The 13944-nt window shown below is 40.6% G+C and overlaps 2 protein-coding genes across 9 annotated transcripts; one reads left to right on the top strand and one right to left on the bottom strand.

The window, feature by feature from the left end:
* Positions 1-1329: 1329 nt before the first annotated feature.
* zfyve19 (zinc finger, FYVE domain containing 19) lies at positions 1330-6437 on the bottom strand. Of its 4 annotated transcripts, none has more exons than XM_076977999.1 (12): positions 6311-6437; positions 5366-5440; positions 5159-5280; positions 5016-5069; positions 4777-4937; positions 4550-4692; positions 4059-4161; positions 3139-3372; positions 2917-2993; positions 2553-2660; positions 2130-2302; positions 1330-1758 (listed from the first exon to the last, which is right to left on the bottom strand). In XM_076977999.1, the coding sequence occupies exons 2-12, from the start codon at positions 5417-5419 to the stop codon at positions 1677-1679; spliced, it is 1311 nt and encodes a 436-aa protein (XP_076834114.1). In that variant the 5' UTR covers positions 5420-5440; positions 6311-6437; the 3' UTR covers positions 1330-1676. The 4 variants fall into 4 exon arrangements, with proteins under 4 accessions (XP_076834114.1, XP_076834113.1, XP_076834116.1 ...); XM_076977998.1 differs by lacking the exon at positions 6311-6437 and adding an exon at positions 5631-5752; XM_076978001.1 differs by lacking the exon at positions 5159-5280.
* On the top strand, positions 5210-12014 carry bub1bb (BUB1 mitotic checkpoint serine/threonine kinase Bb). Of its 5 annotated transcripts, none has more exons than XM_076978005.1 (9): positions 5210-5316; positions 7155-7326; positions 7485-7544; positions 7676-7820; positions 7913-8109; positions 8212-8375; positions 8585-8766; positions 10544-10641; positions 11030-12014. In XM_076978005.1, exons 2-9 carry the CDS (start codon positions 7190-7192, stop codon positions 11316-11318), a joined length of 1272 nt encoding a protein of 423 aa, XP_076834120.1. In that variant the 5' UTR covers positions 5210-5316; positions 7155-7189; the 3' UTR covers positions 11319-12014. The 5 variants fall into 5 exon arrangements, with proteins under 5 accessions (XP_076834120.1, XP_076834119.1, XP_076834118.1 ...); XM_076978004.1 differs by having other exon boundaries at positions 5237-5316; positions 7152-7326; XM_076978003.1 differs by lacking the exon at positions 5210-5316 and adding an exon at positions 6024-6207.
* The last annotated feature ends 1930 nt before the right edge of the window (positions 12015-13944 follow it).

Here is a 13944-nt window from a genome sequence, read left to right as displayed (position 1 = left end):
AACAATGCAGTGTCACATCAACCATTGCAGCATGAATGAAGTTAGCATTAAGGACAAACGCATTACTGTGCGTCCATAAATGGGTAATTGTGTGAAATACGTCAAAGTGGCAGTTTGTTCCAGTTTTCCAGACAAAGTTCAGTGTGGTCAGTGTGTGGTTGTCTGAAGATACATGCATGTCCTGTTCTGATCACAAAGGTATCAGACACAGGTTCTTTGGAAGGGTTAACATATCCTCACGGTTAGTAAGAATTAATTAATGCCAGAGCAATTTCAATACATAACATGTAATCCCAGACAAAAAAAACCTCTGCTAACAATCAGTATTGCTGGAAGTATCTGACTCTCAGCAATGTCTAAAAGTGCTTTGCTGTTAACCCAGAACATGTACAACCCATTATGGCTGTAACCGTACATTAACCATGTTCTGTTTAATGCCACATTTTAGATCTGAGCAGAGAACAACAGTGAACAGGGTCCTAATGGCCCACTCTCGGTCTGTAAGCCCACTCTATATGTCCCCAGAGTCAGTAGATAATGTCTGCTAATGCCGACACACTTCCTCCCCTCATCTCCCCTACGATTTTTTCCAGCTTTCATTCTACCTCTTTCTACCCGTAAGGGGAGATCTCTCTCGAACCCTTTACTTTCTATTTAAGCATTTGCAACTAAGTGGACATGCCAATACAATCACGGCACAATGTAATTAACCATCCAGAATTCAATAGGTACAATATGGTGTCTTGTCAAAATCTCATTATCTTTTCAAAGGTATGATTCAATTTACTGGGTGATCTCTGTGTGGTAAAACAATCCTGGATCAGATAGGAGTCAGGGAGCGAGACGGAGAGACGAGGGCTTTGACCGCCCCTAGAGCAAATGATTGTCTCACTGCAAGTGGGAGTGACTCATCTGAAATAAGAGCCTATAGGACTGCTCAACATAATAGCCAGACCGTCCGTCAGACACTCAGACCATTGGCTAGACACACACTTCACCACTCTGAAATTCAGCAATCTTTCTGTGTCACTTGCACATAATGCCAACAGCATATATGGGAAAGGTACTGTACACGCAGTGGTAATAAAGGAGCATGGGAGAGTGTGTCATACAAGGACTGTCCCCGGTGTTTCAGTGCCAGACATATGTTTGTGTCATAGCTCAAAACTCTAAGCAAGATAAAAGGAAGTCTGGGTTGAAAAAAGAAACCTTCAGTCACTTGGTATAAATAAACACTTTATTATTTTTTATATTATATTTATATATTTATTATTATTATCAGGGTATTATGTGCTTCCCCAGTGGAAAAGTTAAAGAGGAAGTTCAAGATTTAGGTGAAGGTTTTGTTTATTGTTTAGAAAATTTCCAATAACATTATTAAACAAATAAATATTCTTACATTCCACCATTCAAAGTCCTAAAACCAAACCCACCAGTGATAGGCTAATAAGCTAAGACAGATGACTTTCTTGCTCCTCGGATAACTACATCAGCTTACTTATAGCACTGGGTACCAACAATGAAATATATTGGACATTTGGACATTTTCACCATCTATATCTAGATTTTTTTTAGTAAATTAATAATTTACAACACCTGCCTTTGTCAGTCAGAAAATTATGGTTATTTTTAGGGGTACAGTGCTACTGTTAGCCACAGGAAATATCAGTTATGAGTTATGTCTTTCTTTTGGCTTTCTTAGGGGTAGTGTAACTTGATGTATGGTGCTGTTCTCGATCATATTTGTCATGGCCTTCCCTGTGGAGGTAAAAAAAAAGGTCTGTATATTATATATATACATAGGCAATTTCCTATGTGACTTGATGCATAATGCAACATAATTGTATGCAACTGAACAGTAAAAATGTTTCCTTTAACTAAATTACAAAAGGTTAAAAGGTTGATTTGTCTGCATATAAGTGGAGGTATATTAATGTACTTTAGCATATCCATTAGACTAGACTGCCGTGACACTGCACACACACAAGACAATTATGAGAATATTGAAATCATCTAACTGTATAAACTGGGTAGGTTTTACCATATTTTAAATGATATTTCAGTTATTTATTATTAATTTTGTGGACTTTTATGGATCCAAACAGCATTTTCAGTTTGTCATTTCCTACCTAAAGCAGCGGTTGCAGTACAGGTCTCGGTCACACGTGTGGCACCGAATAGTGGCGTCCTGATTACAGATGCAGCACCAGGGCAGCTCTTCCTCATCCTCCTCCTCACTGTCTGGGCCCTGGCACACGGCGGCAGGAGCTTGAGGCTTGGATTTAGACGAATGAAGTCGACTCTAACGAAAACAACAAACATCATTTACTTGAGCTCACATACCATTATCTAAGCAAGATAACACTTAAATGGACACATGCTTGTAAGATAAGCGTAATAGAGGTTTATTTTATTTTTTTACCTCTAAATGTATATTCTTAACATTTCAAATAAGGGTTTAGTAAGTTTATAAACATTGTATTGAATTTGGTGCCCCCTCATGGCATAAGCATGAATTTCACACAAACTGAACAAGAAACTAAATTTCTTACATTCTTCCTGTTGGATTTGGGTTTGGGCATCTCTTTGTTTTCTGGGCCACTTCGCTCTGGAGGGATGTTATAACCACTGGCCTCATCTAAAGCAGCCTCTTCTGACAGCTGTAAATCAGATCAACGTTCATATGTAGCATGTCCAGTGTGACAAATGGATTTAAAAACAACCTATCACTATTATCTGAAGCACAAAAAGTCATCACTAAAGTTGTGTATGACTTAATGGTGACTGCACTTTAACTGTACTGAATGGTCATTAAATGAGAATGTGCTAGTCATCAGCATAATAACAACCAGGGCAGAATGAATGTGGGAAAGAATTCAGTTTTAATCTTATAGTTTATGCTTTATATTTACAGACCCTTTTCAAAACCCTGCTGATGGCTTCCTCTTCTGTCTCTTCTTCACTGTCAGGTTGCTGGAAATCGGTCATGGTAACTGAAACAAACAGGCCTCTGTTTGTAGAAGTATATAAAGCACCCATTTTGCTAGGTTCCTAAATAGTACAGCAAAACAACTCACTGGATCAGTATCTAACACAGATAATAAAATGCTGTGCTAATACATAGGAACATGAGGTTACCATGGTCTGGGTTGTGTCCCTGCAACTGGGCCAACCTCTTGGCCATCAGAAGCAGCTGTTCCTGGCCACGTTCCTCACGGCTGAGGTCCTCCTTAGCCTCGGCCAGCACCCGGCTCTTCTCCTCCTCTAGCCACTTGACGGTCAGGCGCTCATCATCCAAGTTCTCGTCCACGCTCCCAGCGTCGCGTTTGTTGAGATTATTCAGAGAGCTGACCGAAGCCTCCAAGCTATCAGCTACAAAGCAAGACAGAGCTGTCAAAGGCACAAAAACAGACCCTACGAGCTAATAGCTCTGAAACTGAGTAAGGTACACAGAATCTTAATTACACTCACCTAGCACTTTATCAGAAACATTATTCATCACAAACGTCTAGTTGCTTACCTCATCTGACTTCAGAAGAGTGGCTAGATATTCTGAAGGTTGGCCACTCTCAACCCAGCACTGACAGTAACGCATGTACAAACTCCAGGAGCATTTTTATGTCTGACACATTCATACCAACACAATACCAATCACTACGACACTACTATGTTAGAGTCATTGCTCTGTTGAGAATGGTTGCCCACCTAAATAACACCTGGTAATCAATGGTATTGTGGTCAGAAACTGTAGACAGTAGAGGGTGTCTTTGGAACTGTACTCAGCAAAGATAAGGTCTGTAATTGTACATCTATAAAATGTACCTATAAGATAGGTGTACTTAATAATGTGGCCTGTGTGTGTACTTGCAAGGTAGGTGTTTCTAATAAAACAGTGGTTACTGTAACTACAATGTTAATAAAGCCCTTTTATGTATTCATGCTTGATTTTGTGTTTACCTGACATTTTCACATCAGGCAGAACAGTGAAGCTAAAAACTGAAGTGAGGTGTGAAAGACAAGTTTTACACCTGCTCTAGGTATGGTGGTGTAATAAATACCCTCTGGATGCTGTTGGTTGTCAATGGCAACTTCCTCTGTCATCTGGGTCATTAAATCATTGGCCTGTTCTGTCTGAGTCCTTATATCAGGTGGCTGGTGAACCTGCACACATTCACAATCTCCAAGCAATGTTTTACGACAAACATGACATTTACAGCTTTTTATGTACACTGTATGTTTGAATTTGCATGAATACATAATATAATGAAGAATACATTTTAGTTTAGTGATTGTTTACCACACCCATTGTGTTCATCTAACAGCTGAATATAAATCACGGTACTAAAGCAGATCTTGGAATTTGGAAAGGGATGGAAAAAGAAATGAACCTCTCCCGTTATCATGGCCAGGTATATTTTGATCAGAAGGCAAAAAAGGATCTGATGTGCAAACCTTTAACCAAATTTGCTATAATCCAGTGTTATTTCATATACTGCTGGAACACTGCATGTTGTGCCACTGCTGGCATATACACAAGCCCTGTACGTACTGGAGGTGCTGCTTGGGAAGGAGCCGTTCTTCCTTGCAACGCTGCCAAACGGTCTTCCATCTCTTGAGATGAAGGCACTGGCTGGACTGGAGCCTTCAAAGCAGTGAGGCGAGACTCGATCTCCTTTTCTGTTGGTACCGACTCTGTATATAATGGAGAAGGTCACTGGTCTCACTGGTCTGTAGCAGCACATCTTAATTGTGTTAGTAAGTACTGAACAAACTCACTTGGCTTTGTTTCCTCTTTTAGCTTCTGGAGGCGTTGTGCAATGGCCTGGTCCTCCTTACTTAAGCCTTTGGTTGGAATAGAAGGTAACGTGGTATTCTTTCCACTTCCATGACCCATACGTTGGTTTGGAGCTTGTTTGGCTTCAAAAGCAGCAACCCGCCTGGAACACAAAATTATTCACAAACCATAGTTGGGGGGAAAAATATTTTTGCAAAGCAAAAAACTCATTAAGCCTTACTTTTTGTAGTTTTCAGGTGGGGACCATCTTGCAGCATCATTCGGTTTTCCACCACTGCATGCACAAAAGACCACCTCAACATTTCAATAACAATATCATTAATTGCTGTATTTATACAGGTTATGCACAACAGGAGTCGACACCTTGTGAGGTTCCCGTGGCATTGCCTGCAGACTTTCTGTTCGGTATTTCCGTAGCGGGGCACCAACGCACTGTACGTTAGGCACCCAGAACAGAACGAGCGCCCACAGCTCTTGCAACCCAACTGCAACATAATTAAATACTCACTACTGCATAAGACGTAAGTCAATTTACATTTTTATAACACACGACAGTACAAACGAACCAACCTCTTTTTTGAAGAGTGTGAACTTAGATGCGCAACCATAACAACGACTATTCATAGTGGGCCTCCTACTGTGGGACTGGTTCAGAAAATAGCACAGACGGTAAAGTTAATCAAGTCTTAGACGACCAACAAGAGAAAAAGCTTCTGACGACGTGAGCAGTATGTATTACAATATGCACCACATTTCGTAATCAAATTCATTTTTTAATTACTGAAAGGGAAAAAACTGCCTGCTACATAGACAGCGATCAGCGTTTGTGATCTACCTGTCAAGGAAGAAATCAGGAAGAACAATGGATCATGGTAATTGTAGTCCGATAAAGAGCATTAATAAGCGATAGGCCCACATGAAGTAATTTATACAAATTCGAATTCAAACGTTTTGAGATGTAAACTAAATCAAAATCAAAAATATTGATATGTCGTAGATTAATTGTTAAAAACAGATTATCTAATGGAAACAGGAAGTTTAAATTATTGTTCAAACATCATTAACCAGCATGCTTTACGCATTGACGCGCTCCTTTCGTTTGGGTCGATGCAGGCATTAAAATATAAAAGGTTAATTTTGTGAAGCGCTAAATCGAATTAAAAGTTGAATCACTCGTGTACATTATAAATATACATTTTAATGTATAAATAAACCGTTTTGTGACCAGACTAACGCTTATGTCGCCTGAGCAGCATTGACCAATCACAATCGCCGTAGTCTCTTAACGGTTAACGTTCAAATATTTTGAGCACGACTGATTGTCCGCTGACAAAAACGGACACTGGCGTTGCGGAGTGGATTAAAAAACAATTTCGGATTATAACTTGTATTCTTAAAAGAAAAAAGACGAAGTAAGTAACTAGTTGACGTGTTCTGCCTCAGTTCGATAACTAGTTAGTTAACTGACTAATGTTATAACTAATGCTAGTGAATGTAATGTAATGAAGCGTTAACCTGTCTAATCCAACAAGCGATTGACGTTTCACTCGACAAGTCCGTTTTAAACCAGCCAACCTAGCTAGTCAACAAAACCTATGATAAACTGCATAACAAAGGTCATTTAGCAAACTAGCGACCATTTTAATCTGAAAGTTAACTTCAGTTTAGTAGCTGTGGACCAACTCGCATCAGGAGACTTAGCCAGCTTCCTGGAGAAATCAGCCAACAAGCTAGGTGAGCTAGCCAGCTGTTAGTTCAAATAACCAGACTAAAATTAGCCAGCTAGGCCAGAACAGCTAGCTAGTAGATTAACTAACACGAGTTCCCATCTCCCAAATGTGTATTTCCAGACGTGGCGCTAACTAATTTAATTAGCTAATTTAATTAGTTAGCTAGTGAGAGATGGCGAGCCTGTCCAAAACAACGTTATCTTGGATAGGTTTACTAGCTACGTCTAGTGACCTAATTTTGGTAGTGATTTTAGAGTTACGACTCGGCAAAAGTGCTAAAATCTTCAAAGCTCCTATGACGGTTACGTAGGCTAGCTCTCAAAAATATTTAGTTAATTCCGAAATACCTAAACTTGCTAAACTGACCGTTATTTATCCTGTCGTTTATGTGGGCTATGGTGGTTGTACATGCCATGAGGAGATGTTTAAGCCTCTCCCAACGCTGTTAACTTGCTGAAGCCATTTCCCTTTTAGCTTTTGAAGGTCTAACTCACTTGTCAGTCCTTGAACTGAATGGCTGCTAATTAATGTATGTTTCCCAGCTCTCCACCGTTATTGCACTTTAACTTGGCCTGTCTTGTCACAAATGTTTTGTTCAAGTCTGATGAGTGGTCTCTGATGCCTAGTAGGACACTGGTAGAGCAGTGCGCGGCCATCAGTAAGAATGGCAGACGGCGACGCAGAGTGGGAGTTGTGCAAAGAGAACATCCAACCATTGAGACGTGGCCGAACCATCGCAGTCTTGCAACAAGCCCTCTGCCAACAGGATGGGCCCAGTACAGCTCTGAACCAACAGAAACAGTAACTACTCTATTTGCATTCTGTACTCCAAATTTACATTATAATGTACTATGATTATTATAGCACAAGAGTACAGTTCTGAACCAAGTGGTTTTACATTTTCATCTATATTTACCATCAACATTTTATTCCCCTCTTATTTTTGTGTGAATTCTTAGGGCATTTGAGTCAGAGCTGCGCATGTATACTGGAGATGACCCTCTTGACGTTTGGTACAGGTAGGAATAGATGTGCTAATATTTTGTTACATTAGTGTCAATGTACTGCAGGTTTCTTGAGGATTATTCTTTTTTTTTTTTTTTTTTGCATGTACCTTCTCACAAAAGAAATCTGATGCCTTTTGTTGTAGGTACATAAAATGGACACAACAGACTTATCCACAGGGAGGAAAGGAGAGCAGCTTAACTATTCTACTGGAAAGAGCAGTGACGAAGTTCACAGAAGAAAAGAAATATCACAATGATGGCCGTTATCTTGACCTTTGGATCAGATTTGTAAGTGCTTTGGTATCTCCACCCCAAGTGCTGGTCTCCTCCTTAAACTTCAGTTTAATGTTCTACTCTGTATCTCCTGTTTTGAACAATAGGCAGAAGGCTGTTCTGATCCTCTGGATATCTACCGGTACATGCAAGCTCAGGGAATAGGGACAATGCAAGCATCTTTTTACATTGCGTGGTCTGAAGAGTATGAGAAGAGAGGAAACGCACGGATGGCCGATAGTATATTCCAAGAGGGTTTAAAATGTCGGGCCGAACCTTTGGATAGGCTCCAGCAGTTTCACAGGTATGTGATTTTTATATATAAAATGTATATTTTTGAAGAATTTAAACTTGGTCACAGTGGCAAGTTAGTGCTGTTACTCAAATGAAAATGTTCTACTCACAGGGCTTTGCAGGCACGTGTGTGCAGGCAGATGATGACATCAGTAGCTGATCAGGAGAAAGGAGATGAACCTCCAGAGCCTCAGAGGACTTCCCTTGTGGAACTAAAGGCCAAGGGAAAGAAAAAAGCAGTTGCTCCCATTAACAGGGTGGCTGGCTCTATTGGCAGTGAGTAGCGCCAATTATCTTGGAGAACTATTTAATTTCCTGGTTATGTCCAAGAGCATATGTGTAAAGTGTTCTACAGCTAAAATGATCTTTCATGGATATTAACAGGGATTCTCTTCTGCAGGTCTGACCATTTGGTTCATTTATGCAGGCGGAAGAGGAGCAAATGACTAACAGTTCGGCTCATGACTGATTACTTTGTTTTTCAGGTACCCGGGGTTTGCAGTTTAAGCAACCTCTTGTTGCAGGCCAGAACAGTCGATTAATGATATTTGATGAGAATAAGGAATACCTCGAGCCTCACGAGCCTAAGCTAGAAAGTTGGATGGCCCCTCCCACTGCTAAAGCTAAGGAGAATGAACAGAGACCTGATAAATGGACCAATGCTAAGGTATGAGAATGTTTCTAAAAGAACACTAAAAAAAATTAGACCTATTGGTTCTCTACATAGTTTGTAATTATTTTCACTCATCGTTGATTGCGCTATGTGAAAGCTGCAGTGTTAAAGATTTTTGAACCACACATTGTGTGTAGCTTCATCCACTTTATTAGAAGCACTGTTAGTGTTCATTTATTTCCCAAGTAGTTTTAGTTATTCTTTATGTGGTTTTTAAAACTATAGTGCAAAGATACAACTTTAAAAAATGGTTCCATTCTGCGACTGAAGGATAATATTAGTGCAGTAGATATCTGTAAGGTCATAGTGGAATCAGGCTCTGAAAGGTCAGCCCAGACTTCTTATGTTCTCCGTGACGTATTTCAGCTCCTACTGTGGGACACCTAGATGTTTCCAGGTCAGCTGAGAAACAGAAGCACTTCAGCAGGTCCTGGGTCTGCCTCTGGGTCTCCTTCCTCTGGCACAAGCCTGGAAGAGCTGTAGTGGTACATAACCAGGAGACATCTTTATGACTTCTATTGGCTCCTCTAAATTGTGAGGAACAGCAGCTCTAGTCTGATGCCTTCTCAGTTTGCAAAACTCTGTACCCCATCATGAAGTGGGAGTCGAGGAATCTTGTGGAGAAACTTCTTCGTTTTTGCTACATACATTTGGTCTTATTCTTTCGATCACTACCTATGACCATAAGTGAGGGTGGGTGCTTTTGACAGGTACACAGAGCGCTACATCCTAGGACACATCTTTCTGGTTCACCTGTACAAACTAATTCAGGGTGCTGATTTCCATCCCAGATGCATCTCACTTGGCTGTGAAGTGCTCATATTCAAAGAGAACCACATGACATAATCTGCACATAACATGGAGAGTTCACCTCTAGACCGCTGTACAGGATGTATAAGCATATGTGAACTGTATTGGTGTACACCCATGAATCCTCACTAAGGTCTGCCAGATACAAGAGTTCACTGTTGCATGACCTAGGTGGAACCTGTATAGTTCCTCCTGCATCTTGGGTTCAATTACATAACTATGCTTTTCTGCAGTATGTCAGTGAAGACTTTTTCATAGAGGCTGAGCTTTTCCCTCCTGAGGTGTTGGACAGTTTGTCAGATTATCTTTGGGGCCACCCAAAAGCTTGTTTGGCATCTCCTAACTTCTCTCAAGACCAAACTTTTATTACGGCAGCAGCCTTAGTAGCACGTCTCCGGCCTTCAGATACCACTCGATCGAATCCGATGATCTCTGCTGGTATTACTCGGAAAGCCTCCTTCAGTGTGACTGTTTACCTCAGCACTGGTGTGTTCCATGATTGCTGCCATGACGGACAGCGGCAGCCTTCTGACCACAGCCTCTATGATTGAGGATTTGAACATGGCTCATTCAAAGCCATGTCCTTTTATCACTTAGCACTTGGTGGAGGTCCTGTTGGACATGGAATTTAAATTAAATTGTCTCACAGAGTAATCCACGTGCATCTGCTGGGATTACCAGGTCTATACAGTGTAAACCTCTATTGCTGACATCAGTTCACCACTAAATGGTGATCAGTTGACTGTTCTGAACATTTGAGCGAAGAGAGGGAGAATGTGACCTCAAATTATACTATACAGCATTCTCTGGATGCTCAATTGTTTATTACCAGTCATTGGGTAACCCATTATGAGCACATTTGTGACCCAGTCTGGGTCGTGGCCCTAAACAACAATGTTCACATCATGTATGTTTCAGCAGGACCAGAAATGATTGATCTTATTTTCTCTCCCACTATCAGTTGCCCCAGAAGTCCAGGTTTGGCCACACTACAGTGGCTCCACCTCCAAAGCCAAATTTCCATCCGTTTGTGGAGGAGAGTGATCAGCCTCCTGCAGTGTGAGTGCACAGAGATACCAATATCTACTGGCCTCATCATGCTAACACATGGTGATTAGGCCCCAAGCCTTTGGCTTTTAATGTGCATGTTAATCACTGAATGATTTATTTCCAGTTTATCTCTCCCATCGCTTTATAGGACATTGTGTCCCTGGTGGGTTTGTTTGGTCGACATGTTAAAATGGGCTACAATTTCAGTCTTAGCGCTTAGTATTAGCCCTTGTTTACAAATGTTGCAAAAAGCATGAATCAATGCAGAATAGTACAAGTCATATCTCCTGTATGATAATTAATCTATTTCTGGTGTTTAGCTTGGTTCTGCGCTAGCCCTTCCCTGCTTGCATCTACGCATGTGCGTGTTTTTAGGTTGTGTTGCTTTCTCCCGCAGGACCCCATGCAAGATCAACCCTGCGGTGAACACGGTGCTGTCGGCGAGGAAGCCACGGCGGGAGGAACAGACTCCGCTCAAGAGGCTGCAGGATCACATGCAGCTGCAGCAGGACGAGGAGACCCGGGGCGGAGAGAAGAGCATGTACTGCATGGAGCTGCTCTACAGCGGAGCCACAGAGTTCTCCTTCGAAGAGCTGCGTGCTGAGCGCCACCGGCAGAAGCAGAAGCAGGCCCAGGCCCCAACGCCAGCAGCAGCGGCCACCCCGGGCAAACAGACTGACGAGTGAAGAGACTGAAGAGAGCACAGAGTAGCTAAGAACGTTGGCTCTGAATGTGTCTGCTGATTGGGCCTCAAGTGTGTGTGGGTGGGTGCACATGCTTGGCTTGGAACGAGTCCCTAAAGGTTTATGCGTCTAAATATGGCGGCGGTTGTGATTTAAAAATTGTTACCTGTAGTACTGGTTGCTTTATGACATCAGCCTGGCGCAGCAGAAAATGATGCTATGGACTGTTGATGTAGTCATTACATGGGCCTTTTTTTTCTTTCTTTCTTTCTTTCTTTCTTTCTTTCTTGTATATTCATGATCGCCACTTTCAAAATATGCTGTATGATGGGCATTTTTTGATTCAGTGGTTCTACTAATCTGTGTTTGTACATATTTTTGTTGTGGTTGCAACCTCGAGAAGGTGTACCTGTAAAAAAATCATTTTCACACTGTATTGTGTGACAATTTTTAGACACATTTTTTTTTTTAATTATAATTTTTTAAGTGGATTTTTGAAGTCCGTGGCTGTTGCCCCAATGAGCAAAGCCAAGGAGTGTGTTGAAAGCAGTGAGCTTTGCCCTGTGTGACCTGCAGATGGAGAATGGGCATATTCTCTAATGAATAAAACCTTTTTTACTTCTTTAAATGGGTTTAGTTTGGACTGTTGCATGATAAAATAAAATGTTGAGGTGGCATTGTTTTCCATCAGGCAGCAGATTCAGTTACGGACTCTGACTAGTTGTTTACACCACAGTTAACAAGCTAAATTCTTTGTCTTTACAGTTGCTCCTAGATGCGAAAAGCACAAATAATTTTCAGAAATGCAGTTTACTATTAAGGTCACACTGAAAATATGTGCTTCCCTTCATTTAAAAAGAGAAGCATAGAAGTTAAGATTGCTTGCTGACCAACTACCAAACAAGTAGTCCTTAATTTAGATGTAAAAAGACTGACTAGTAAAAGTTACTAAAATGAAAATAAGGTCCTTTATAGCTCTTCGTTGCTCATTGGATTTGGGCTGGCCTGTATGTTGCAGGTCATTCTTGTCTTTTTGTGGAAAAATGGAGCTGCACTTCTCTGGTTTGCTTCTCAATTGCCTACCAGTGGCATATTAATCCCTACCCTCTTTCCATAATCTGAATAAAATCTTGCATATGCTTGTGCTGATATTCCACAAACTGCAAAACTGCATTTGCCCTTTAAGTAGTTGAATTTTTTATTGTCAATTCAGGTTAATTTTCTTGCTTGTTGCTGCATTTACTGTCTTTGAGAAAGCACTATCTTTTCAGGTTACTAATCAATGGTATTCTGTTTGGAATTGTGTTGTTACACTTACTGACATAGCACTTGCTAAGGTGCAGAGAATTCTTTATTCCAAGGAAGCTACTACTAACTGATCCAGATAAATATATCTGCAGACAGAAAATCCATACCTCTCCAGCTCAGAACGAGTCGCTGACAACTCCATGCTCAGTGTGCTTAATGGGCTCCTGAAACACTGCTTGGCTGCAGTGCAATTCTTTCATTTGTGTTTTCTCCATTTCTTGCAGACATTTTTAAAAAAATTGTTTCCAGTCACGTACGTATTGGCTGGCCAGTAACGACTAGTTGCTAAACAGCTTTAGGGTGTTATTTTTGTTTAGTTTGTTTGCTTTTATAAGATGAATAATCAGATGTTGCTAAGTACTTTAAGGGTCTTACCTGAAGTCTTAGTGTTTAATTGATGCAATACCTGTTTTTGTCATGAAATATCTGCTCGGAAGCTGTAGATTCCTAAAGATTCCTGTAATGGAGTTGGGGCACTTAAATTTCAAATACCTGCTTTAACCAAGGAAGTCTTGAGGGAATATCTGAGGCACAAGTTTGTGAAATCTCGATGGATTAGATTACTTTTTGATGACTTTTCTAAATATTTTATCCAGTTTGATTACATACTTCAACTGCATCAGGTTTATGCTGTGTGGCTTGGATGTTGGCTGACCTGATAACCGAATTCTCCAGACGTTTAGCCACCATGAATCCTCCCACCTTTTTCACTTCACTTTCAAAACTAAAGGAAAATCTGACATGCATCAGTGCTATTGAAAAACATTTGACCATTGTGGACATGGGTGTACAGTTTATTGATGGTTTGCAGTGTATACAAAAAGACCTCACTGTTCACATAGCCTCACCGTCACAGGTGGTCCACGTGACGATGGGCTCAACCGTCCACTTTGTAATCGAGCAAGCACATGGGCCCTATGGTCAAAGTACTAAAGTTACTGACGTTACTGCTCTCATGGGTCTAATTACACAGAGCAACATGACAATGCACAGTGGGGAGCTATGCTCTATGCCATCTGGAAGGTCTAAATTAAACAAAAACGGTCAGGTTTTTTTTTCAGTATTTACATAAATAATATTCTATATTAGAGAGAGACAGCCGGAACCAAACGAAAAAAATCATACTAGTTTTTCCTCATTTTTGTCAGATGTTTTTGATGTCATGCAAGTATTTTGTTGCGTTGTAATATTAGACATTTCACAGTACTGGTTCATTTTAAAGATATTGTCCTTTTTTAAATAATGTCTTTTTTTTGGTCATATATTTAAATTGCATTTCAAACTAAAACACTTCAGTGTTTGAAGGGAGGAGGTTAAGATG

The sequence above is a fragment of the Brachyhypopomus gauderio genome, chromosome 17 (assembly GCF_052324685.1).
Source record: "Brachyhypopomus gauderio isolate BG-103 chromosome 17, BGAUD_0.2, whole genome shotgun sequence".
Lineage (NCBI taxonomy): Eukaryota > Metazoa > Chordata > Actinopteri > Gymnotiformes > Hypopomidae > Brachyhypopomus > Brachyhypopomus gauderio.
Note: the sequence above shows the minus strand (reverse complement) of the source record. Positions and strands in the feature narration are given on the sequence as shown.